The sequence below is a fragment of the Centrocercus urophasianus genome, unplaced genomic scaffold (genome assembly GCF_019232065.1).
Source record: "Centrocercus urophasianus isolate 14NV4802_14NV808 unplaced genomic scaffold, USGS_Curo_1.0 seq_5, whole genome shotgun sequence".
NCBI lineage: Eukaryota > Metazoa > Chordata > Aves > Galliformes > Phasianidae > Centrocercus > Centrocercus urophasianus.
In genome coordinates this window covers 1,523,714-1,550,076 of record NW_024885088.1, presented here as the reverse complement: position 1 = coordinate 1,550,076, position 26,363 = coordinate 1,523,714, and the positions used below count along the sequence as shown (strand labels likewise).

The 26,363-nt window shown below is 40.2% G+C and overlaps 1 protein-coding gene across 9 annotated transcripts in view; it reads right to left on the bottom strand.

Moving 5' to 3' along the window:
• Positions 1-2,145: 2,145 nt before the first annotated feature.
• SOX5 (SRY-box transcription factor 5) overlaps positions 2,146-26,363 on the bottom strand; it is a 332,325-nt gene continuing 308,107 nt past the window's right edge. For all 9 annotated transcript variants that reach the window (XM_042834992.1, XM_042834991.1, XM_042834996.1 and 6 more), the window contains exons 12-15: positions 13,650-13,758; positions 12,622-12,795; positions 6,049-6,265; positions 2,146-2,814 (exon numbers count right to left, since the gene is read on the bottom strand). In XM_042834992.1, coding sequence (XP_042690926.1) covers positions 2,511-2,814; positions 6,049-6,265; positions 12,622-12,795; positions 13,650-13,758 — 804 coding nt within the window. In that variant the 3' untranslated portion in view covers positions 2,146-2,510. The remainder of the gene's footprint in view (positions 2,815-6,048; positions 6,266-12,621; positions 12,796-13,649; positions 13,759-26,363) is intronic.

The following is a 26,363-nucleotide window of genomic DNA, read 5'->3' as shown; positions in this document are numbered from 1 at the left end:
GATCAGCTACTCCTAGCATAACTTCAGAGCAAATCTTCTGAGAGAGAGAAAATAGAAAAGAATTTTTGTGAGGCAGAGGTGGACATCAAAAAGGGAAAACAAGGAGAAAAACAAAACAGATGTTGCTGGGTAGAAGTATCACACATCCAAACTGCTCGTTGGAGTACTCGCCTACTCTTCAATGACATTTGCTTGTTTGCTTTGTGCAAGGTCTGCACAGCTCAAGTTACACTTCAAGTGGTGATCTAGCAGAAAAGACCCCACATCGTCCTCCCCAGCCCCTCCTGCTGCCTGCCACTTCTGCCCTGCATATGGATTAAATGGCTGCTACCATGAGGTCGAAATTCATGTCGTGAAGGTAAATTTGTAAAATCAGCATTGCCAAGTACTGAACATGTTGGTTCTGGCAAACCCTCGGGCTGAGATCTGGCTGGTACTAAGATTCACAGGGCTGTTTCCACAAGCCTACAGGAATGCTAGCAACGAGCCTCCAGTTTACCAGTGAGCAATAAGAAGGTGGTATTAGAAAACTGACCCAGAAGAAGACTCTTTTTCTCTGTATGACCCTGGGAATTTGCAGATCTACTGGACAGCTGCTGCTTGAAACCAAGAGGTAGCCTTTTTGGTTGGTTGATCGGTTTAGAACTAATGCTTCTGTTTTGCTACATGAACATGGATGCTCTCTTTCTAGTGGAAGATGAAAGCGCAGAGATGAAAAGAGATTCTGTAACTCAGTTGTATTTATGCTATTCTTCCAAAATAAAGCAGAATACTCAGTTACCTTGTTGAAATTACAACAGGCTAATATATGCTGAGCATTACATTTGTGTAAATCCACCTTCTTTGCCCTGACTGCTGTTGTCCAAGGAAGGCAAAGCTGCACAACATACCTAGGGGCTCTAGGATGACGCTGGAACTGGGAGACAATTTTTCACCTGTGAGAGGCAGCATCTAGAGAAAATCAGCACCATAAAGGTTTGGGTTCTCTGTTCTCAACTTTGAAAACAAAAATCTCTCTGTAACTATTAGTCTTTCTTCCTACAAAAACATCCCACTGATAAAAATGGATTTCTTCAGGTACAAAGGAGGAAAAAAATGCCAATTAAAGAAAACAAAAACACAACACAATCAATTGCCTTTTGAATCAGAGATCAGTACTCAGCAGCCCTGTAAGTATGAGTTCGTTAACACTGGACATCATGGTAGTCTAATTACACTCAGTGAGAAGTTAACATCTCCAGCTGCCCTGTCGTGTGTTGGACAAATCCTATTTTGAACAATCCTTTCTTTATGTCCTACATGCTGCCACTTGAAGTGTAAATGAAAAGCAAAAGCTCCTTGCAAACCAAGTCCTTTGGAGAGTGTGGGATTTCATTCTGGAACATGCTTTTTGCTCACAATAGTCCAATATTATTCTTATTAGTACCATAAACACGCACACATGAAAATCCAAGATCATAAAATATTTTTTCTCTAAATTTCTTATGCTCTCTCTCTCTCTTTCTCTCTTTTTTCACCTGAGAATGGCACCTACAGTTTCCTTTAAAAAGCAAAAGCAAAACCAAAAATATAAATCTAATCTCACCAGCTGCTGGTATATCAGGTTCTTTAAGGGATTGTCTAAGATACAACACTGTCCTAACTTGAGATAGAGCGGAAAGAGATAGGAAACCCAAAGAAAAACAGAAACAGAGACCAACCAAAAAAATAAGCAAATTGGACTAGTTCAGCGCTGTAGTACAAATTTGGCACTTGCTCAAAGACTCAGTATGATGTGCAACTGATGAAGAGAAGTTCTCTCTTGAAAGGAAATAATTGCTTGTTGGGGTTAACAGAAACAGGCTCCCCACTTCCTTCCTTGCCAGCCACGCGTACACACACACGCACACACGCTTCAGACCCAAACGTGCCAGGGAGGAGGAGAAGGAGGTGACAGAAGGGGAAAAAGGAATTTTATCTTTTTCTTCTTTCCTGTCAGGTGCATTACCAAAAAAAAAAAAAAAAAAAAAAAAAAAAAAAGAAAAAGAAAAGAAAAAGAAAAAAAAAAAGAATTATTTCTCTTTAAACTGTAGCACAAAACAACAAAACACATTCACAAGCCACTTGTTGGCACTGTGTACCTGAGTGAGAATTTCTAGAACATTGTAGAACAAACAGCCATAAAGTTTATTTGAAAAAAAAATAATAATAATAAAAGGTCGACGGGTAAGACTTCAGTGCTTGGGTATAGCAGCTGAATTACTGGCATTATTTTACCCATAGCTTATATTATTCTGTTGTTGTTGTCGTTGTCTTTGTTTCCTTTCTTCTGAGCCTTTTTTCTTCTGATGCAGGCTGATGTCTATTAGTCAGCTGATGTCCCAACTAGTTAAGACTAACAGTTAAAGTAACAGTCAGTGTATGAGAAAGTTAATGTGCTTGGCCACTGGTAAGGATAAACCAGATGGGGCTTTATTTATTTTTTCTTTTCTCCTTGAAGTCCTGCAGGTCATGTGATATTTGGACCCTGATCAGTTGGCTTGCCCCGCAATGTGATTTTCACTGTCACTGCCATAGTCCACATCGGGGTCATCCTCTTCCTCATCATACTCATCATAGATTTCTCCATTGACGTCATCGGTCTGCATCTCTTCCTTGATATGGGGCTCCTCACCTTTGATGCCGTAAGTGCTCTGGATGACGGGCATCCCGGGCTCGGGGCTGCTGGACACACTTGAGTGCTCTGAGGGCAGGTGTGGGGAAGGCATTCCTGCCATGGCGATGGCTCCTGGGTAAACGACACCTGCGGTGGCAATGGGAATCTGTGCTTGTTGCCTGCAATGGAGAAGAAGGAAGAGGAAGTCTGAATACTGGAAGAAGCAGAGAGAGAGCATGTATGACAGCGCTTGGCAAACACATTAGCATGTGCTCTTGGGCATTCAGAGGGCATTCAACTTCACTGCTAAGGAAATTTAACTTTTGTGAACTTCTGCAGTTGCACCTGAACCACACAGCTTCAGCATGCCTGCCTGTGATGCAAATTTCTTTATTGAGCTGCCAGAAAGAAGCAAGCACGCTTTTAATCATGGACTACCTCAAAAAACACGTACTTTGAAAATGTTCTTAAACAATCCCAAGCGGCTGAAAGGACTGGAAATAAAAATTTGCTAACAGGAGAAATGAAGCTAAAGCTGGGTAGCCTGCAAAGCAAAGGGAACTAACACTGGAAGAGGAGAAAGCAAAGGCCTCTCGGTGAGAGTACTCTATGCTAACACATGGACCTGGCCCTTATTAAGGAGAAGGGCAGTGGGCATTCCAGGGCCAATATGGGCTTACAGGATGATCGCTAACGGCCTCCCTTTGAAAGGTGACAGTTTCCAAAGTGAGTGACACTGGTGAAAAACAGAAACTTTGAAGCAGGGTGGATAAAACTGGGAAAAGCCAGACTTGAAGTGGAAGCATGCATTATTTAAAAATAAATAAAAAGCAAGAGAGCAACATGAGCATTTGAGCAAATCCTCTATAAGATGCCTTTATATAGCATCTAAGCCTTGGAAACCTGTCTGCAGCAATGAAAGACGAATTATTCCAGGCCACAGAAATTCCCTTTGCAGCAAGAACACTAGCTGTGATATACCAGTGTTTGTTTCCCTGAGAAGCTTCAGGGTCCCAACAAGCCTAGAGGTTTAAAATTCATGCTCCTTTTGTTTCCTTGCTGCATGAAGTAATTCCATTGCAGTAATACTCTTCAGTACATGCTGCACATTGTAATGTCATCAGCGGTGTGTCCATCTGTACTGAAAAGCCTTGCCACAGGAGACAGGGCAGAGTCTCTTGAGATGAACATTCGTAATTAAGAATGAAACCTTTCCCTGTTCCCCTGCCTGGCTGTGCCCAGGCTGTACAGTAAGCCCTGCACAGTACAGTGATCCTGAAAGACTCTCCTCAGCCAAAGAGCTTTACATTTGTTTGGAATTGCTAGCTGTGTTTTCAGTTACTTTCTGCCTGCCATTCAAGCAAGGCCGCTGTCAGTACAATTGTTATTTCCCTGTTGCTGAAACAAGTTTAAGTTGTCTCAGCTGAAGACACAGCTCTTAAAGAAGGTAGCGGATCTAATTTGCATTTTATTCCTAATTCAATAGGAAGGCTTTGTTTTCTGGAGTCAGCATTTCTCTAACAAGATTCAGCACACTTAAATTGCTTTTAATATTTAACAATAGGAATACTTCGCACGTAAATGACGCTTTTCAGAGTGCTTTCCAAATATTAAATAATTTAAGAATAGCATTTTTCCACTTCTATAGGATGTCCACTCTGGAGGATGAGGTGAGTTTACCACACCACCATTAAAGATGAGGTCATTAAGACATGAAAGCATTAAGTACTAGAGTTGCAAAAAATGCTCAGTCCTTCCCATTGTGCTGTTTTCAGGCAGGTTTTCAGGATGCCCCAGCAGCTTGCACAGTGAGAGCTCTTAAAAAAACCCCATCACTTATTTTTGGGCGCAATTAGGAGTTGTATTTGTGTTCAGCCCCAAATGACCTGCACAGGGCGATGCAGCAGATTAGGAACCAAAACCAGGAATTCAGCTGCAGTGCTGGGACTCCCAGCATAAAACACTGACCCCACTGCGCTCACTGGCCGCTTCGTCAGTAGCTCCTACAGAGATTTCACCCCAGATTCTGTGCTCTAATTGCCTCACTACAAATTATCTACAGAAATGTCTTGATTTCAATGTCAGCCTTGTTTGGAAAGCTAAATAATATGCAGAGCGTTACAAGGTTAATTTTTTTCCCATGATGAAGCATGCATGTTAACCAGATAAGCAGTGTTTTGGGGGCTCTGCTGCACCTATTCTTTTTCCAGAAAGCACCCCTCCTCTTTTTTTAATCTCTTGATGCCAAATGTTGGCTGACTTCCCTGTGTTTGTTTCAGTGCTTACCATTGGGATCACTGGACCTGCCAGCACCACAGGGTTAAGCAGCTCAAATTTCTCTGCTGAGCGGCTTATTATAACAATGCACACTGTAGCTGTTTAAAACACAGTCTGATGACACTTAACAGTTGCTGGACAGATATTCTCTCCTTTATTGCTACTTCTAGTCATTAACTAGGGAGATGTGCAACTCGGCTCAGTTAATACGTTTCCAAATTCAGCCTGAGATGAAACAGAACATAAATTCCATTATTTGCGAGGCTTGTTTTGTTTTGGTGCTTTTCCTTTTTTTAAAAAAAAAATTTAAAAATTATTTTTTTTTTTTACCAATTACTGGAGCGATTACAGAAATATTACAGAACATTTTTGATTCTTTTAATCTGCTTTAACCAAAACTAAGGAGCATTTGCAGAAGGAAAAGACGTGAGTTTTGCAGACAGATCTCAGCCTGATCATATCGAGCCGATCAAACTGATCTATTAAGTGTTTATCAAAACCAATCTTCTTGAAATTTATACTCAGCATAAAGCATTTAGCTTATTGAATTGGAAGACATCTACTTCCTACTCTGATACATGCCATCGTGATGGACAATGGATGCAACTTCATGCCTGATACGAATTAAGTGAGCCAAGTCTGTATTCCAGCTGAAGTTCAATATGTTCAGCAGTCCTTTTACAGACCACTTGCCACAGATCATACTGAATGCAAACTAGTATTTTTGGCTTTTGGATCAACAGGCAGTACCACTGATTTATTCAGATACAACCTCTGAGGCCCCATAATAATGTAACATTTACAAGATTTTATTAGAAAACTTACATTTCATTGGAAACTCTTAAGCTTTTTTTTTTCTTTCTTTCTTTTTCTTTTGCATGATCGGAGTGGAAATGAGACAGTTGGCTGAAGCTGTGAGATGAACATATAGCAGAGCCAACAAAAAATCCCTAGCTGCCTAACTTCCTCCTGGAACGCACTGTTTGAAAGTATAAGCTTCACATTCCGTTAGCAATATATAATGTTCTTGCCAATAAAATATATCATTTACTACAGTGAATTAAGAATTCTCCCTGAAAATGTGTTTTTTTTTTTTTTTTTAATGAAATGAATGGTAGTTTTTAAAGGTCCCATACCCAACATTAAAATACTGCCTCATCTCCTGACGTCTGTTGCGCATGATAGCCTTGTACTCGCCAATGCGTAGTTTTTTGCCATCTACAAGGCAGGTACGCTTCGGCCTTGGCTTGTATTTGTAGTCTGGGTATTTCTCCAGGTGCTGTTTGCTGAGTCGGGCCTGTTCCTCGTAGTATGGCTGCTTCTCTAGGTTTGTCATAGCTTTCCAGCGAGATCCTGTCACCAAAAAAAAAACAAGAAATGAGGTTCTGCTCACTCACAAGCACTGAAAGGCAGAGAAGCAAGTAGGTCACTTGGAACAAGATACCGACGGTCATATCGCTTTGGGCTGGGAATCTGTCAGAGCTTCCAGACAAGGGTCAGGTCTTGTTTGCATTTCACTTGTAAACCTCTTGAGTATGGCCATGAGGCAGAGAGAGATGATACCGGAAGCTTTCACTATTTTATGGAAACTTTTCTCTATTATTATAGGGTTTTTTTTCAGGTAATCAATAAAAGCATCAGATAATGAGCAATCCATGACACTTACTAGAAAACTGAGGAGCACTGTATGTTGGTGAACTGTGAGAAACCCCTTAGGTATGTCAAGTCTGCTCTGCTAAGAGCTTCCTTTGACAACAGCTTTCCCCTCCTCTAACAGGGGAGGCAGCATTCCCAGATGCTGTGATTTGATTGCCATGCTGCACTATGGCTGGATCTACTCTGGATACTTACATGTCTAACAGCTCAGTCTTTCATAACAAATAACATCTTTCTAGCTACTACGTTTGTGAAAAGCAGAATCAGAATTGATCATAAATAGTATGCTGCTGGGCACAAGAACCTGCAAAGACCCTGAAGCAATGCCTTTAACAGCTATAAGCTATCCCATATGTCTCAGCAGGGTGTTAACTCCAAGACCAAGTCCCGGTGAACACTGTCAGCTCTAACTTAACAAAGAATTTAGTATGTGTCATGAAGGGAAGAGCACTGGGATACTGGAACACCTCTCCACAGAGCTGCACTACGGCTTGATTGCTGGCAGCCCAGTTTCTGACATTCTGCCTATGCTAATGTGGATATTTGAGCTACGGAAATAATGAAGACTGAATAATTTTTTTAGAATACCTCCTGAAAATTACAAACTAATATTGCTTAAAAGACATAGTATGGGAACAGAAAGTAAAATTTCTTGAGTTAGCTATCCTATTTTATTTTTCCATGGACTACAGAAGTGCTTCAGGGTAAGATACATTTCAAAGAACAGGAACGGTCCAAGCTGTGAAACATGTGGCACAGAAGGAAAATTTTACTGGAAAATAGACCACTTTCCTGTTGGGGGGAAAAAAAAGTTTGAATAGTTTCTTGATTTAATGGGTCTACAATGTCATATGTCATATTGACTTCCTCTTGTTCTTCACTTCTCATGGTTATTCATACTGCACTTAGCTCATGCTCTTAGTCAGGTCTGTCTTAGCTCACTGTGCCCCCAAGACTCTCAATATAGAGAGCACAACTATCCCTTCCAATGGAAGAAGACAGTTTGGTTCCCTCTGGAAAGCCCCCTTCAGACCACCGACACACCATTTTCCCCATCAATCTTTGAATCTTTATTTCAAGCTGCTGTTTGAGCTTAAGTATTTCAAGCTGCCTTGACTAAAGGCCTGGCAGTCTGGCAGTGACCCAGGCTGGCATCACACCTGGTGACAAGCAGTGGGAAATCATGGCGTATTTGTTTGGAGGAGGAGCAGTGGATAGTCCTTTCTTAACAAACATTCCAGTGGAGTAAAAAATGTCAGGTTTTTTACATAAAAGACACAGAGATTCCCCAGCTAGTTCTGGAATGAGAGACAGTTCACTGTTTCAGCTAACTGTTAGTAGCTTATGATCTTTAAGATCCCTTCCAAACCAAACCATTCTATGTTTCTGTGGTTCCATCTGAATATGCGAGTAGATGGTTTCTAGGATTTGATCTGAAATTGCTACATGGCACTTGTATGCCACACAAATCCAGAAGCTCAGTATGAACATCCCTGACACGGCACTGTGTTATATGGGGCAGCCAAACTGCCTACAGAATCATGGTCAGCAGCTTTGTCTCCTGCAGAGAAATTATCCCATGTTTTTTCTGGCAGAGGAAGTAACTAGAAAAAGTGACACCAACTTTCCACTCATAGTGCCTCTTAGATTTTGGACTAAATGACACAGTGATAAACATGTGGAGACTGCCAAAACACTGAAATGCTGGTTTAGCGCATGAGATGGAAGTATAGATAGGAGTGAATGATGTCAAAAATTAAGGGCAAAGCTTACATAGCTCTTATAGGAAGAGGTCCACTTTGAAATTCTGCCTCTTGGACATCTGCAAACTGGCTTCTTAGCATATGAAGAAAATAATGAATTTTAGTAACGCCCTCTAACCATGAACATGCCGCAGCCCTGGTGCCTTAAAAAAAAAACTCCAGCCCCAGTTCCTGTCGATGAAACAGTTTTTATTTATGAATAACAAAGCTAAAAACCTCACAGATCTTAAACAAATCTTGACATTCGCTTTACGTGCTGTGAGGGGACCTGCAGCTCAGGGGCTGATTAATAGTCAGGTGTATTTTGAGACTGACGTAGAGAAAGATAGAAATTAAAATCAGTAGTTGCTAAATTGTAGTGATTTCTTTTTCTGTGCAGGCATAATTCTTTTTTCACTGTGCTATCTCACTGCAATCCTACACTCAGACCTGAGCAGACAGATTCCTACCCCTCACGTGAAAAGTTCTGTAAATACTGGGTGCAGTTAGGCAAACACATAAGTCTTTGCAGGATCGGGGCCATAAAAATTGAAATTTTGATGCATAATATTTGTACATGCAGTTACACATACAATATTTATACATAAATGTCACTCATTATGTTTTTCCTTCCTAAGCTGTAAACTCAATACAACAAAAATCCTGGCAGTCTCACCTCTCTTCCTAGCAAATTTTTAATAGCTGCTTTCTGCAGGGATATCTCCTCTTACTCTGATTTTATTGTTTTTACAGAACACATTTAATATCATTTACTAGTGTGTTTTGAAGTATCATAAATAATTAAACAAACAGCGATGTCAAAATAAATGTGATAATGGGCATATTTTCTGATTATAAACTCCAGGTTTTTACATTCAAGCATTTTCACTTGTTTCCTTGCTAATATGCAACATCCAAGCAGCTCTCTAACTGGTCTTAATGAAACTTTTGAAATTCTGAACAATCTATTACTCTGAGCCTTGCACTTGTAGGCTAAGGTATGAATAAGGATCATCAATCAGCACGCTAAACTGGTTGATAGTACCTGGTGTTTGAACAAAATATATCTGTAATACATTTATCTGCAGTTTTTTATATGTCAATAAACACACACATGCAGGCACAGGAACCTATGCCAAGTGCCAGCCCAAGCCCAGATAAGGTGTAACTGAAGAATCTGGAAAAAATGTTTCTTTTTAAGGGAAGATTTACACTCGTTGGTGAGCTTTCTGCTCACCATCTGTGTTGGAAAGCTCCGAGTGGGTCAAGTATGCAAGGCTTTTCTCTGTGAGTATGAAAACAAGAGCCCGTCCTCTCCCCACACACATACATAACGACGGGTAGGACTCTCACACAGCACTCCCCGATCTGGTGCCTGAAGTGTTTAGAAAATAAACGACAAAATCACTAGACTTTGCAGCACCAGCACAAGCTAGGGCAGTTCAGAGCTGTGCCCACGTGAGGCATTTCTGGTGACAGTGAGGACAGCCAGCCAGCTGAACAGGGATCGGCAGTAGAGACAGACAGACACCCATCTCTGCACACGTGCCTGTATTTCAGTGGGGCTCATAGCTCTGCTGACTGCCAATTTCAAGCCAAATTTCTCCACTGAGAATTTTCAGCTGCTTGTAACACTGCCTAACTTTAAGTCTATGGGACTGACATCTTTCAATCTGGGTATCTGCAGCAGGCTGATTTTACATTTAAAAAATACAGGTATACACACAAGCACGTATACAATGCATACGTATGCATTATAGGTATGCATATATGTCTGCATTCACACACATGAACATCCATGAAAAGATTTCTGAAGGTAATAATTTCCTTCAAATCTCCTTACGTAAATTTCTCAGTGAAATTAATTAAAATATTTACAGAAATATCTAAACAATGCATTATTAAATTGATAGGGTTCAGCAGACTGTTTTAGCACTTCTTTTCAACAATTTACTAAAAAAAAATCATTATCCACAAGTTTAAGTTGCAATGAACAGATGGATGACAAACGTATGTACAGATTAATTTAGTGACAAATCCATGTATCTAATTTTTATGCTCAAAACATAATACCACAGTGTCAAACATAATCCCCAGAGAATGCAAGTGCTGGGAAGGGCTTCTCCTCTCATTTTACTATAAAAATGACCCTGGATGGGTGAGAACCCATCTAAGCCATTCGTGGTGACAGCAAGCTCTCTGACCTCAACGGCAACAGCACTGCTTAAAAAATGGCAAGGAAAAATGGCAGAGTTCTAATAAAGAGCCCCTAGTACTTGTCTGAACTGTAAGTTTCTGTCTGCTCACCCTACGCTAGTTAACAGAGAGCTCCCTGCTGACTTCAAAAGACTGGCCTTTTGCAATTGAGGGAAGACCTTTGCAACATTCCTGCCAGGGAAGAAGGCATTGGGCATCCCTCTTTATTGCAGAGGAGGAATAAAAAAAAAAAAAAATCAAACAGTGATGCTGGAAGGAAATAGAAACATCATTTCTTCCTACTTTAAACCTTGCTTTTCCCCATATCTGACAGCGAAACAGTAAAGAGTTTGGAGTCAGCTATACTGTCTGTCACCTCAACAGGATCTGTAATGAATTTGCACATTTTACTCCAACTACTGTATATCTAATCAGAAAAAGATGTCCCCATATCTCCCTGATCTAGCGCCAAATAGTAAAAGGTGATTCCTTATGTTAACAATTTCAGCAGAATGGCTTATTAAAACCAGATTTTAGGGTATTATAAAATGCTTAGAAGCCCTTTAAAATGTCAACCAGGATCCCCAGAGACTGCGTAAAATGTCAGCCCAGCTCAAACGCCTGTTTTAAGCAGAATGAATTAGCAGCGTGCTGTCGGAGGTTGTTATCCAAAACAATCAGTTAAGAGGGAAAACATCAAGCTCTCTTTGTACTTTCTATATGAAAAGGGTCATTCAGAATGATCTTGTAGATTTCTGAAGCTGATTATTTAAAAACAGGTTTAACCAGGCCCTCTCTCAATTTAGAAACAGACCAAAACCATTACTGCTCTGTTCTCAGCCTAATCACATCATACACCTGTAACCAGTATAATCCCTTTTAACCAGTATATGGCTATTTTAACATCAACATAAACAATTTCCCCTTCAAATTCTGCTCCTAAAACTAATCTAATCATCGTGTACTACCCTTTTAATCATGGGTTAATTTCATCATGTCTGTCATCCACAGCCAATGCATTCTGCCTCTCCAAGCAATTTTATCTAATTTCCACTTGCATTCTGCTAACTTCTTACAACACCACCCTAATCAAGCTGAATATCAAATCTTTGACCAGACTAAGCTCAGCATATTTACCAGCCCTGCACCTGGTTAATGGTGCCATTACCATCACGTTCATGTCTCTTGTCTGCCAAACCAGCCAGACATGTAGCCCAGTTAATCAAGGTCCCTGGTTAAGCTTTTACCCACTGGCAGGACGTATGCTTAGATTCTGTAACACAGTTTATATCAGTAAAAACGCACCATCTCTGAGTTGGTCACATATATTTATTTTTTTCTGCAGAAGAGTAATTCACTGGCCTCATAAATCTCCATTTATTCACCTTCTGTATCATTCAGTGTCTCAAACAGGAGTAACTTCAGACAGAATATAGTCCTGGGAATTTAAGTAAGAACTGAAAAATTTGAAGACTATGGCATGAAATTTGGTAGGTGATGCTCATGACAAATATTGCTTGGGATATGAAGACTAGAGGATATGGAAATTAATTCTGATATTTCTTTTTAGATTTCAGAATTCTTCTCAGAATATTTAGAATAAAAGCAGCTTGCGGTAGAGATTGTGCACTAAGTGAAAATTTAATGTAACAGGAACAAAACAAGAATAATTTAAAACTTAGGGTATAAAATAAAAGGATGTATTTTAGGATCTTTTCCCTGTGTCCACTGCTTTGAACAGACAGCGCTAAGGCATAAATCAAATAGTGTGGTGTGCTTCTAGTTAGATGAAATACATGGGCAAATACATTATAGCAGTCATTCTGTGCTTGTTCAACAGCTTAATAAAATGAATCCTTTACTTCACATTTTTGCACCAAAATCCACACCACAACCTGAGTAATTACAAAGATACAAGAGCACTTCAGCACTTACGATCAATATATAGCACTGGGCAGCATGGTGGCAGTTTGTATAGCTGCTGTCCTTGATGCAGTACCCAAGAAGCTAAACAGACAACCTAAAGATAGTTATTCAGTTGTGTCAGGTGCCCCGCTTTATTCCATCAAAAGTGCTGAGTTCTGTGACAAGAAAAATAAATGATGTCAAACGTACCTAGTATCTTGCTGATATTGGAGTTGTGCATGTCAGGGAAGGCTTGAAGGATCTTCCTCCGTTCATCTTTAGCCCACACCATGAATGCATTCATTGGGCGCTTGATATGGGGCTCATTACTGCCACGCCCTCTGGATTCCCGATAAATTCTTGATTCTGAAACTCCTGCACTTCCTAAAAAGAGAAAGAAAATCACTCCCAACTTGTGTTTCATTATACGGCTGCTTCTGCCATGAGTAGCCTAAGTGAAGTGCTGCACATTAAATGAGTCAATGTTCTCAATGCTGTTTCTTTTACTTGAAGAGGTAGGAAATACCATATAGTGTATAATGTCTAATTTTTAGTTCTTCTATTGACTCAGCATCACATAACACAGACTTGATGAAGCATTCCATTTTTGTCAACATAAAGCATTAGACTGCTTTTTGAAAACATCTTTTACCACTTAATAACTTAAAATCAACACTTATCAGTGTAGATTTTCTTTTTACTTTCTTCCTTTCTTGTTTATAGAATGTGATGTCAATGGTGTGATATAAAGCAACATCAGGTATTTCCTCTTAATCAAGCTTCTGGCTACCAAGTGGACATTTGAACATCTGTTTTAATGCCTACTTCTCCGTAACAACACAAGCAATGGCAGAGAAAGAAAAGAACATTAAGATTGCTTCATCAAACCCAGACAAGTTCCTACTGAGGCAGAGTGTGCACCATCTGAAGATGACCAGGTCCATAATTCACGGACTTCCTGTGTGATCTCATCCCACACCTAATTGCTTCTTTAATTCATTTTCACCATCAGAAATGCATTTTTGTTTCCTCCCTGAGATGTAGAGCATAGAAAAGAGAAGGCTAAAAATCAACTCCACAGACTTAAAATGCCGGAAGATGAATCATTTTTTCCTGCCTAACCACATATCAGTAACCCCTCACAGACCTCTCAAACACTCGGACTGTCCTCCAGATGTCCTCCAGACAAAGATACATATACACAACACTAGAAACAAGGAGAAGCCATTTGTACTGACCATCAGAATCTCCACTCATGTTGAAATCCATCATTGCGTGGCTAAACTTCCCGTCTTCACTCTGTTTTACTGCCAGTTGCTGAGTCAGGGTCTCCAGTGTCGTTTTGTCCTACATGGGGAAGATGCCAGGATTTGCATCAGGAAAACCATTAAATACTGTAAATGCAAAGCTTGCGGGTAATTTAAAGGGCTGATAGAGAAGATGTGTAACAATTAATTCACAACAGTTTACTGAGTCAGTTATTAAAAAATACATAATATTATTTTTTTTGGAAGCAGTACAGTTGCAGACTCTCAAGTCTTTTTTAAAACATGCTTATTATCTAGTGATGAGCTAAGTCCACAGTGTTGAAAAGATTACTTTAGTTGAGCATAATAAAACTGGATGCACATCTGAAGAATACTTCAATTCCCTGTGTCCCTGGGACAGCATAGCTGGACTGGAAGTTTAGATGATACACGCTCTTGCTCAATATAATAATTGCTTTACTCTACTTCCCGCCTGAACTCATAGTGCAGAGACATGGGCAACTTTGCCCTTTTTTCTGTCTTAAAAGGCAGTGTTTTGAGAAGCAGACACAGGGGAAAAAAGGGAAAGCTTTAGATTGAACTTATTCAGGCCTTAGGAAAGGATCAGCCTGGACTGATACGATACTTGGGCAGTGGTTTGCGTTCCTGTCTGGACTGTTTACCCAACCTTCCTAACAGCCCGTCCGTCATTCACATACTCAGAACTATCTGTGAACCCAGGATTGCAACAGGCTAGTGTGTGCTGCCAATTAATCTGTCAGGTTGCAGCGGTGTCTACAGACATTGCCAGAACAAGATGCCAGGGCAATTAATTCCAATGTTCTCTTCGAAATATCTCTCTTCCTTCTGAATTGTTGGACTTTGCAAATACAAAGGTGTTCCATTTTCCAATTGTTTTTGTTTTCCCTGTGCATATTACTCATAAACATTCTATCTTCCTGACAATCATATGTTTAAAAATAAATCTTTCAGGAAAGCAATACTAACATTTCAAAATGTTAGGCACTCTGCCTTTTGCGAAGCTAGGAAAATGACACGATGCTGAATTATAATAAAGTGGCTCCAGTTGAAAAAAAATCTTTTGAGCGTCTTCCTGAAAGAAAGATTGCTGTTTTGTTGATCTGTTCCACACTCAAAGACTGTAAAAGATCAACAAACTAAAAAACTCTCAGATTTCACATGGCAACCAGAGACTTTACAATTATTCTGTGTAGCCTAATAATGTCACTGGATTGTATTATAGAAGAAAACAGAAAAGAGAACAATATGAATACAGAAATGTTTCCCTCAATGTGATGTCCCCGCATCTGCAATTCAAAGAACAGTTCAAATTCACATAAGTCATTTTCCCATTTCAAGATTTTCTTGAGAGATTTAGAAATGAAGCTAATCTGCTCAACTGGGTACACTCACACTTTAGGGAACGTTAGGTTAAATTTCTCTTCCCTATCATTCACTTTCATTATGAATCACTTCTGTGCCCTATCCATAACCAGATGTATCACCACTGAAAACAATGCAAGATGGATTATCGTCTTGGGTTTTGCAGGAAAACCCCATGTGGCTGAGCCAGTCTACCACAAGCAAGCGGGGGTTCTGCAACACTTCCTAGGCACAACAGATCCCAAAAGCTTGGAGAGCTTGAATAAGCGCTTGAACTTTTCCAGTACTTAGCATTACCAAACTCTTTGGTTTGCTGGTTTTAACTTAGCTCTCATGTCCAAAGCAGCCTGCATGCAGATAAAATATCAGGAATAAGTTGACTATCTCATCCAAACGGTTCTATGATGCACATGAACAGTTTTTCCTCAAAAAAAAAAACCAAAAAAAAACCCCACCAATTTATCATCAAAATCATAATGATGGAGTTCACAAATGTGTATTTTAGTTATCATTTAAAAATGCTGCCACCAGTCTCAGATGTAAAAGAACATTTCCTCTTGTTTGGTACACCAGTGGGGAAGGGAGCCATTCTGTTGCAGATTTTTTCTTGAATGATGTATAAACCTCTTAGAGAAACAGAGCTGAGAGCGCAAAGGGCACAGACTTAACAGCTCTTTATGCAGTAAGCGCAGCTGTTGAAGTTGGAGGCAGCCACATTCAGAACCGCACTCTCCCTACATGATCTGATTGAGTCTTAAGGTCAGCAAATACTCCGGCATGCTGTCTGCAAGGTACACACTGGGTACTGCTCGTTTATCAGAGTTTGACTTAACAAGCCTACAGATGCTCCACTGCTATCCATCTTGTGCTAAGTTTGCATTCTGAGGTACAGCCACATCCGATGAAGTGTGTGAGGGAGGGCATGATGGAAGAGGAGAAGGGCAGGGATGCCATTTGGTGCTGCTGCACTACTGGGCTGCTGCACTTGGAGGTGCTCTCCAGGCATCTGGAATAGAGAAGCAGGGAGCTCACCTTCTCAGCACGGTTCCAATTTACTCCTTGCTCCTTAAATATATAATATGATAACGTATTCAATCCCTAACTGCAAGCTTGCAGATAAAAAGAACTTCTGCATGATGTTGCTCTTGAAATGGAGGACGCTGAAACAGCTAGCTGCACTCTTCTGCGTTAATGTTTAAAAAGGTTGAAGTTCAAAAAAAAAAAATCAAGCAAAGATAAATATAAGGCCTGCTCTTTTCTAAACCTCTGCAACAACATCAGAAGAACAGAAAGACAGCAGTGATGCTCTGTAAGGATGCAAAAGCCCAGCTAATGTGAGTAGTGTGCTCATTTCCTGGCCTATGCTCTTCCTACAAAATACACTGCACTTGATTTTGCCCAATCCCAACATATAAAAGCACTTTTAAAATTACAAAATATCTGAAAGGGGCCAAGTGACATTCCCATGTTGTTTTGTTTCTAAGTGCTCAGTTGATAGGTTACTACTTCCAGTTTGATAGAAGCATCTCACCAGTTTTCTACAGAGCCTTTCAGTTCATGGAAGAAGTACTCATGGAAGCTCCAAAGTAACAAAAGATCCAAAGATCACAAATAAAATGGCAACCTGTTGGCAATTCTGGCACGGTCTCATCTCAGAGAACATAATAACTTCAGACAGATACATGAGGATTTTCAAATTCATATAGAAAGCACACATACTTATCATCACTTCCTTGAACTGATATCAAATTACATGTCCTTACAACTGCCACCACTCTGTTATGCTGGGAATAGCTGTGTAAACAGCAACGAAGCTGCGGTATCATCCAGAGATAACAGGTGGGATACAGGCATGTTGGTTTCGGCAGCACATGTTAATAAAAGAGTTTTGACAAAGCATTTTACTGGACTCTGCCTTAAACTTGTTTATTGTTGTCTCAAGCCCCACAGATGTTTGCTCTGCCATGCGTAGGATGTAATGGGGAAAAGAGAGTTCAGCTGGTGAAAGTCTATGTGCTTGCAGGTTTTAAAAGCTGCAGGGAAATAACCAATGATAATCCCTACTCTTCAGGTTCGTCCCACACTTCAAAGGTATTGATTGCAATTCACCCCATGATTATTGCATGAGTGGCATCAAATGCAGCCTTAGACACAATCATGCTGGGAAGAAAAGGCAAGGCTGGTCCAAACCCAGGGGAGTGCTGCAACACTTCCTTGTGAGACCTGCTGAAAATTACACTGCATTAAGCAAGGGAAACAAACAGTAAGAAATGCTTCTGCTTTTGCAGGCAAAGAAATATGGGGATGCCTTGTTCAAGACAAAGTGTTTCTTCCCCTTCTAAATTTCTGAATTTTGTATCTGGCCCCAGAAGAGTGACTAGATATCTTATGAACATCTTTTTTCCTCTTTAACCTCAGTGAATAACTCAGGCAGATGCTGAGACAAACTAACCTAATTTCTGCTGGGACCGTAGGAGGGGTCTGTAGAGGCAGCAAGAGTCTAGTTGTCTGAATTATCTAAAACGCTAACATGCAAAACAGAGAAGATAATTCTGCAGAGAGCAATCCCACAATAGCCCAATGGTTGAAAGCATAACCAGACAGTTTTCATCAATAGTCACAATGCAATGAGAAGTTTCTAAAACGTCATTAACCGAAGAAAGTAATCTGATAGAGAAGACAGACCTGTAGTTCTGCTCCTAGCAATGTTCTAGTTATGTTTAAAAGGATAATAACAATAAAAAAGAAAACAAACATATACACACATGGAACGTGTCATGTAGGAAAAAAAAAATATATATATAAAAAATGACTAAGCACTGCAAGTCAGAGTCAGTTTTGTGGTCAGCTGCAAAAGTTACTTGGCTCTCTGTCAGGGATAGCTGTCATAGTTTAACAATACATTGATCTAAAAATGACAAGAACTTGGTTGCAGCCTCTTTCATGGAAGAAACATAAAACAAGAAGAGTCAAAACATATGTAGAGCAGCTTGATAATCTTTGCCAGAACTCCTCCTGCTACTACACAAACGTGAAGTAAAATTCTGGAAGGCCTGAGAAATGAAGACATTCTGACACATCTGCCCGATGCCCTCTGACCTCACCGCCTCTGTTTTGCATTGGATCTGGGTTACAACCCAAAGGGTACACCTGAGACCCTGGACACACCTCTACTCCTGAAGGACTCACGGTTCCTCCACACTGCTTTGAATGCTGGGCATATGGCAGTGAACCTTTCTTCCCCTCTTGAAGATATCCTTTTGGCTGGGGTATTTGGAAACCACTGACAGCCCTCTGAACTCAGTTAGAATTGCATTTTGGCAAGAGCTGTTTTTCCGATTGCGTAATTCAAGGTTAGCAGTTTTACTGAAGCAGTCCACTCTTCAGTCTTCTGCTCCCCTAGCCCCACCCCCATTTCCCCTGATAGGAATATTTTCCCTTTAAGTTTGTTGCCTGCAGAAATAGAACCTGTGTAGAACAGCAGAGGAGTAGTGCTCAGGCACATCTTTTCATATTCTTGCCTTTCTTTTTCCAAGTGAACTGAAGGACCAGTCTAAAAAAAATGTGGACTGCAAGGAGAAGCTTGCTCCTTAGTTCTTGCACCTAAGAATTAGAAACACACTGATGGACAGAGTGTCTGGTATCTTTGTTCTCTTTGGTGCCGACAAGTAAAAAAAAAACAGGCAGCTGCCCAGTATTGTCCTTTTTACTGTCCCATTTCCCCTGCCCCAAGTGCAGCTTGCTCAGGTATTCAACATCCTGCACTGAGGGAGTAATAAAAATAATAAAACTTAAACTCTAAAGGTGGTATTTTCAAATAGTCTGAGTTTTAATACGCTAGTTTTTATCTTAGACTGTGAGCAGGTCTGGTGGCACGAGTGAATGTGCTTCTCTGAGCAAGCTCCAGTAAATACCAATCACTCAGACACAAACCTTGCACAAAATCTTGAAGTGCTGAGCAGATAAACTGCTAGACTATGATCAGGCAATGAAAGTTCACTTCTGTTTACTACATAAAAATATTTTTAAATATCAGACACACTGGTGGTGCCAGGTATTATACATTCAACATTATGGCATTTTTCTTAGCTCCCCTAAAAGGTGAAGAGTGTTATCCTACATCTGACACGAATGAAAACTTTGCAGAACTAATCTTTTTGTGCAATTCCTCTACATCTTGCAATAATAAACATCAGAATAGTCTGTGTTATAAAATCTTCATCCACTGTCTAAAAAACACGGAAAACTGGAGGAAGGTAGGCATTACAGGTGACAGAGAGAGGGAAAAACTTGCGAGGTGTGCCCAGAAGTCTGCACAAGATGAATTATTTGCAGTTCAGGCTCTGCTCCTGCATATTAATGCCATGCACTGTGCACATTGCTTATGTCCTATTTCAAGTTACAATCCAGGTCATGTTATACCTGTAATTGCCGTAAGAGAAGTTCTGACTTTTTTGGAGGGATCTTCTGCTTAGATTAAGGTGTAATAGATCACGTTACCCAATTGTGCTGCACTCATCAGTGAATTTAGCCACATAATTTCACAAAGAAAAGTGGTGTTATTGTCCCTTTTTACCAGATGAGAAACTAAGTCACATATTAAATGAATTTTCAAAAGTTCTACAGTAAGACTGGTGGTTTAGGAACTGCACTCCTGAATCTTATCTAAAACTTGTAACCTCAAGCTTCTCATTTCTTTGTGTGTGTGGAACTGTGATTCTTGCTGATGGCACATGTTACAAGGGAAAGTGAAATAAAATATGAGCAGTGACAGATCCACCATTACAATAGACCTTGCTTAAGTAACGCTTGCAGGGCTGTAAAACTCATAAAAAGCACATGCATGAAATGATAAAATAGAGTGAGACTTTCAAATGTTGACTCAGTAATTGTTAAACCCCTTCTGGCTGCACAATTTTATAGTCTTCTACTGTACTAATGAAAAGGGAAGAAACAACAAAGAAAGGGTTTAGCCTTCCAATTATATAAACTCTGTGGACCACCAAAGAAGATGAAAGATTATTTATAATGTCATGGCAATTCATCATTTGGGAGATTTTTTTGTTGTTGTTGTTGCATCAAAGTTGAGTATGAAGAAACAATGCATTCACCACCCCCTCAGCTCTTGCAGTCTTGCTTATCTGAAATCTCTCTTTCACAGAATAATCCACCCACAGAATCTAAAAACAGCATTAGAAGACAGAAAATAAAATATCTTTCCTTATTTGTAGCTCCTTCTGATTTTATGGTAGTTGTTTCAGAATTTTACATTAAGTCTTAACTGGAATTACAATATTTGGTAAAGGAACAACATATCTGCTTTAGGACAGATATTCACAGATTGGTCCAATACTGCCTGAAAATCATTGTATCTAATTTGTAATATATATGAAGTACTATATGGACTCAATGAATAGGTAACCTATTAGGCATTATAGGAAAAAGACATCTGAGAGATTGAACAGGCCCAAGCACTTAACCAGTCTTCTCAGGAACATACACTGAACCACTGGGAGAATTCACTGAAATTTGTAATAGCCATTTTCTTTGTCATACTCTGTTAGATGTGGGTCTTTGCTTTCTAAGAGCTTCTTAGTCAGTACCTTTCAAAGCTCTGGAAGTAAGACAGAGTCCAATTAAATAAAAGGGGAAAAATTCTCAATAAATTGGCAGCCTCTAAGGGTCAGTTCCCTAAGCTATATGTTTCAAATTCTTTATTCTAGGAAGAATGACTTCCTTGGCAAAATACTGTATTTGACTTGGAAACAAATTTATGGAAAGTAGCAGTTCTACAGGAAATTAGGACACTGAGGTCCTCCTTCTCTTTGGTCATGAGTTCTGAGAGATAGTGTAAGCCAGGACTTTTAAATGAAAATGCAGGTAAGGTTGGATCAGTCAGTTTCTTTAAGGAAGAAACAAAAGGAAAGCAAAAGCAAAGCAGAATGATGCTGCCTCCTTCCTACAGAAGTTTTCATAGTGCAGACATAGGCATTGACCTCAACCAAATCCAGCTGTAATCCACTGACTGCAAATAGGTTAAGAGTTGTATGACCCAGTTTCTCATCTAGACTGCTTTCTGAGCTTACATGCTCTGTTAAGTTTGCCTGCATTGTTCAGTTGTTCTGCAAAAAACTGAGCAGGATAGCGATCATGATATATTCCTGCCATTGTGAAGAGTTTTGAGATCTCTGCGTGAAATGTGCCATGTAAACTCCAATGAAAGATTTCACAGCAGGTCAGACAGAGCTGTTATAACTGGCATTGGAGGCAAGGAAGGGCTAACTGGGGAACAGAGGGTGTAGAGCAAAAACAAAGCTAGATGAAAATTGCAATCCATGCAGGGTATCCTTAGAAAGAGTGTCTGCACACATGTAAAGAGAAAGCAACAACAGTCTCTACTTTCCTGCAATTGTATTAAACAACAGGCAGGTCAACAGTGCAGTAGCCTTACAGACATGCATACCATTCTCTTCCATTTCTCCCTAGAAGGTATTAAAATCATGAAGGCTACTGTACCTTTAGTTACATTTCTTGTAGTCGTAATATAGTACCTAGGTCATCTCCTAAGAAAGAAACTGCCACATTTTGCTAGCCAGGAGTTAAGGCTTATTAGTTTGTCTCCTCCCTAGCATTAGCATCAATACTGCCCAAGGCAAAGTTCAGCACCCCAAAGACAAATGGGTTTGTCAATGGGTTGAGGACCTGCAGGCTATGATGCACAGAACCGGACAGGCTGGCCTCCAAGGGGCCTTAGGAAACATGGTTCACTGAAGGGTCCAACCTCTGTTACACCGGAGGGAGGTACTGTACTGATGCTGGTGCCCATGTATGCAAGTGCTTAAAACCCAACCTACTAGGGGCACATGACATAATAACAACATTTCAGGAAGTAACTAGCTCTTGCGGCTGCAGGGCAAAGTTTAGGACTTAACCTGAAAAGCTCAAAAACCTCAAAACGAATACAAGGAACTCAAATCGATTGTATGATTCTTTTTCAGAAGGAAGTTGATCCATCTTTGTTGGTCTTAATAAAATTTCCACTAAGGTATAAACAGCTGCAGTCCTCATCTATCTACACCAGCATGAGAATACTTCCAGTCTTTGCTCTTTGGGGCGAATGAAGACTGAAGTTCCCATTCAGATTTTGACAACTGCAAGAATCCAGGGTTTTCTTCTTGCCTCCAGATGACCTTCTCCCTGACCTCACACACACATCTGTGGGCAGCACTTGTCCTTCCCTCTGCATTTTTCAATTTTTATTAGCTAACCCTGCCCATGTATTTCCACCATAATGATGTTCTAAACACACACATGCACACTTAATTTTCCTTTGAGAAACACATCTGAACATCAAGTAGATGATGGTCAATCAGGGAAAAGAAAAGGCGTTTAAAATAAAGAGCTAAAATCCTTGCGGGAATTAAAAAAAATCCTCATTGCAGAATCTCTCCCTCTCATGCGTAGGCACTTGCTAACTGAGAGTAGTGGCACTGTGACAAAAGTAGCAAAACCAAAAGCAGGCTTTACTAAAAGAAAAGGGGGAGGGGAAATCTTCCACTGGCCATCTGTGAAAATAAGGCATGTGGCCATTAAATGCAGAGGCTGTAAATATAAATACACACAAGCTCCACAAAGCAAATGGCAAAAAAAGTGATGGTGGGGAACAAGGAAAAGAAAAAAAATATATAAACTTTCAGTCGAACTAAATAAAAATGCTTAATGCTTAGTTACCAAGGCTGTGCAAAAGCAGTTTTGATTTTTGCAGCATGAAAGCTTGACGTATGTCTTTAATTAAATTTGAGAAAAGTTTTAGGAGACATTACAATGGATACAGTAGCCCTGTTGAATAGAGGACTCCCCTGATACGAGCGATCCTGTTGAGACTGCTGATTGGACTTACTGAAAGGCTGACATACAGGGTGATGGATGGGTGATGACATAATACCTGCTTGCCTTGTTGTCATGCTTTTCGAAAACTGTCTGCTCTGTGTTGATAGCATTAACAAAGAGGACTGCAAAACGCATACAAGAATTTCTGTTGGCAAAGGAACTCAGTAAGATAAAATTAGGAAGACAGTAGGGAAAAGAGGGATAAGAAGTGAACATACAGTTGTTGGGATATGTTAATCTTTGTGCTGTAAGGTGATTTAGAGCCTGCGCTGGCCCATTGTCCACAGGATATATTCACTAGTTCCCATACTGCATAATAACTATCCGAACAGAAGAATCTTTTCTCACACTGAGAGAGAAGAACAAAAACATCACAATGATCATCTTTCCTAGAGTTTTATAGGCCAGCAAGGAATAGAGCAGATACAAATTACAGGACATATATATTAGCAGTCTGCAGAACGTGCAGGGCTAAGTCTGCATGTATGTAATGTTTGTGGGTAAGACAGCCTCTGCTAGTCACTGAAAATGTCAAAGTATTTTGCCAATAAATTCTGCACAGATTATGAAAATGGGCAGGTTTTAACTTTAACAGAGTGATTTGCTTTGTGATGTTTGTACTGCACCTCTGGACTTACTTCCAGGGTTCTTCTTCTGTCTGGGGAGCCCAGCTCACACCAGGTCCCATTTTCTCCAGTTACAGTCATTTCAACTTACTCCAGTCCGAGCCACAGGCTCCCTGTGTTTGCAGCAAGCTTTGGGTCATACTCAGTTTTACCAATCCTTTCCTTTTTTCCTCCTTCCTGTCCTTCTCCACTCCATCTTTTTATCAACTTTCTGGTTCAAATTTAACCATTAGGGGCATAAGAAAATAAATCCATTATTGAAAGAAAATCCTTTACTGCAAGAGAAATTTAAATCCCATGTGTTAGAAAAGCTTCTTCTTATGCCCTCAGTAAAGTGAGCTGTAGTGTTTTATTTCTCAAAGACAGCAGGATCTGCGGGTTTGAGATTCTTAATATCCCCCTCCTCCCCGAGGGGGTAGCAGGGACAGAATTCATTTCAGCTCAGCAGATCACAGCAGTTTCTTAAGAGTTAACTCTCCTCTCCCCATCCATCAGGCAGCCAGCGAGGCATCAGAAAGGAATGATGGATGTAAAATTATTACAGGGCTGCCACCCGATATACTTACTGCCATTTGTAACTAACGCTGGAACTGACACACTTTTTTCATTATTAAACATCCACATTAAGTCAACATTGGTCACTGTCATTTCATGTTTGGCACTCTCTTAAGGGGAAGGAGGGAGAGCTGGGGATAGGAGTGGAAGGATAGAATGGGAGGGAAGGCATCTTGAACCTGATGGTCCACAACCATGGGTAATATATAGGCTCTTGCTTACAAAACAGGAATAAATATTGTTACAAATAGCTCTTTAGCTACAGCTCAGCAGACAAGTACATGTCAGAGCCTTTCAGAAGGCCACACTCCTCACAGCAACCGAGAAAATTTGTACTGTGAGTTAAGCCACGTTTGAGCATGGGATGTTTACATATGTGAATGTTCTCATCTCAGAGCATGCTATGAGTGCTCATGCATGTTCAACATGCTTGCGTGGCTGCGTGTACTTACACAGCAGTGCCAGCTGCCCAAACCTTCTGCAGCAAGCTCCAGCACTGTGTGCTTACCAGTGAACACGGAGAGCTCAAAAACCTGCTTATGTGTCCCCTCCTTTTTCAGTTACCCGAGTGCACACATGGATGTTTGAAACTCTGGCTACAGTCTGAAAATCATTGGCAAGCCCTAGACATGTTTGTGCTGTGTATCTGTGCAAGAGCACGCTGTAGGTTTGCATGCATGCACACAGATGCTGGCTCCGTGTGTTTGTGTATGTCTTGTTTGCAAAGGAACAGTCAGTTTGGGGGCAGAGCAAACATAGCAGAGTCCACTTTCTGATGCCGCCCATTGTGGTGTTTGCACTACATGACAATCTACGCTCTCAGTTGCATGTATAAAAGGTATCACTGTTTATGTATAGTACCTATCAAGCTATAATTAACCGGAGATGACAATTACAAATAAAACTATGCTCCTGGGTTTCCAAGAAACCAGAAAAACATATACACACACTTCTCATTTATACACAGAAATGTTTCCAAGAAAAGTAAAGTAAAAATATGCTTTATTGCATTTGCAATTAAAATAGGTTTTACTAAAATCCATGTTCATCATGATGTTCATGGTTTTTACTGTAATCCTCTGAAAATCAAATCCCTCAAGATGGTCCAAGTTGGATGCCTATAAAATGACTCGCCCAAATCATCCTAGCCATTCTTTAAAAATCTTTCCTCATTCATGACAGCTTTTATACAGCGCCTCTCCAGTTCTACAGAATTCCTGTCTCACTATTGCCTTTCAGCTAGCAGGTCCGCTTGTCTGTGAGGATCAACCCACCTGGGAATGGAAGTGAGATAACAGGTCATGGACATGTGTGGAGAAAAGCCTTGGGAGTTTTAACAGAATCCCAAAGGTGATTTCCAGTCCTGAAAGACAGATCCCTACCAACAGTATAACTTACATCTCCTGAGCTATAAAGGACCTACCTTCAGTGGTCCTTTACTAGCAATTAATACAACAAAAATGCCAGAGGTCTCAAAGAACCATAAGTCTCCAAAGCTACATTAGCCACCGCAGCAAAGCAAAGAATATTTGGAATAGCCCAAGCCAGTGTTAAAGATTGAGATCACTCTGAAGGAGGAAGAACTGCACAGAACTATAGGTATAACTTTCAAAGTACAAGTATGTCCATGTACACACAGGTGTCTTAGCTGAACCTCTTTCAATTCTGCCCCTCACTCCAAAATCTCACTTGTAAACAAGGGAACAAAGGGCACACAACATTGCAGAAGCTCAGGGGCTGTCCTGGGCTTGTGAAAGGAAACCCTCAGTGGTAACAATGCAGCATTTCTATTTGTTGCTACCCACCTTCCCAACTCTTTTTCTTTTCCTCATAAGCAAACAAACAACAACAACAAAGAGTATCAAATTTGATGCAAAATGGAAACAAATCCTGCTTTTACCAAGACAGAAAACTTCAACTCAAATCCAAGGACAAACAGCCAAAAACTTCAGAGAAGCTGGGGTATGAACCTGAATTTCACAGCTGGCTGGTTAGTAGATGGCCTAGAGCATTAAGAGGAAAGGAGAACAGGTTCCTAAACTTCATGCCCTCTTTCCTTCTGTTGCATCAGATGCAAGAGAAAGTTCAGGAGACCCTATAACAAGTCCAGTGCAACTTAACTAGTGCTTATTGGGTCAACCCAAGGAAATCTCAAATTTGGTTCTGTCATTTCCTGTCTCTGTATAAAATAAAATAAAATAAAATAAAATAAAATAAAATAAAATAAAAT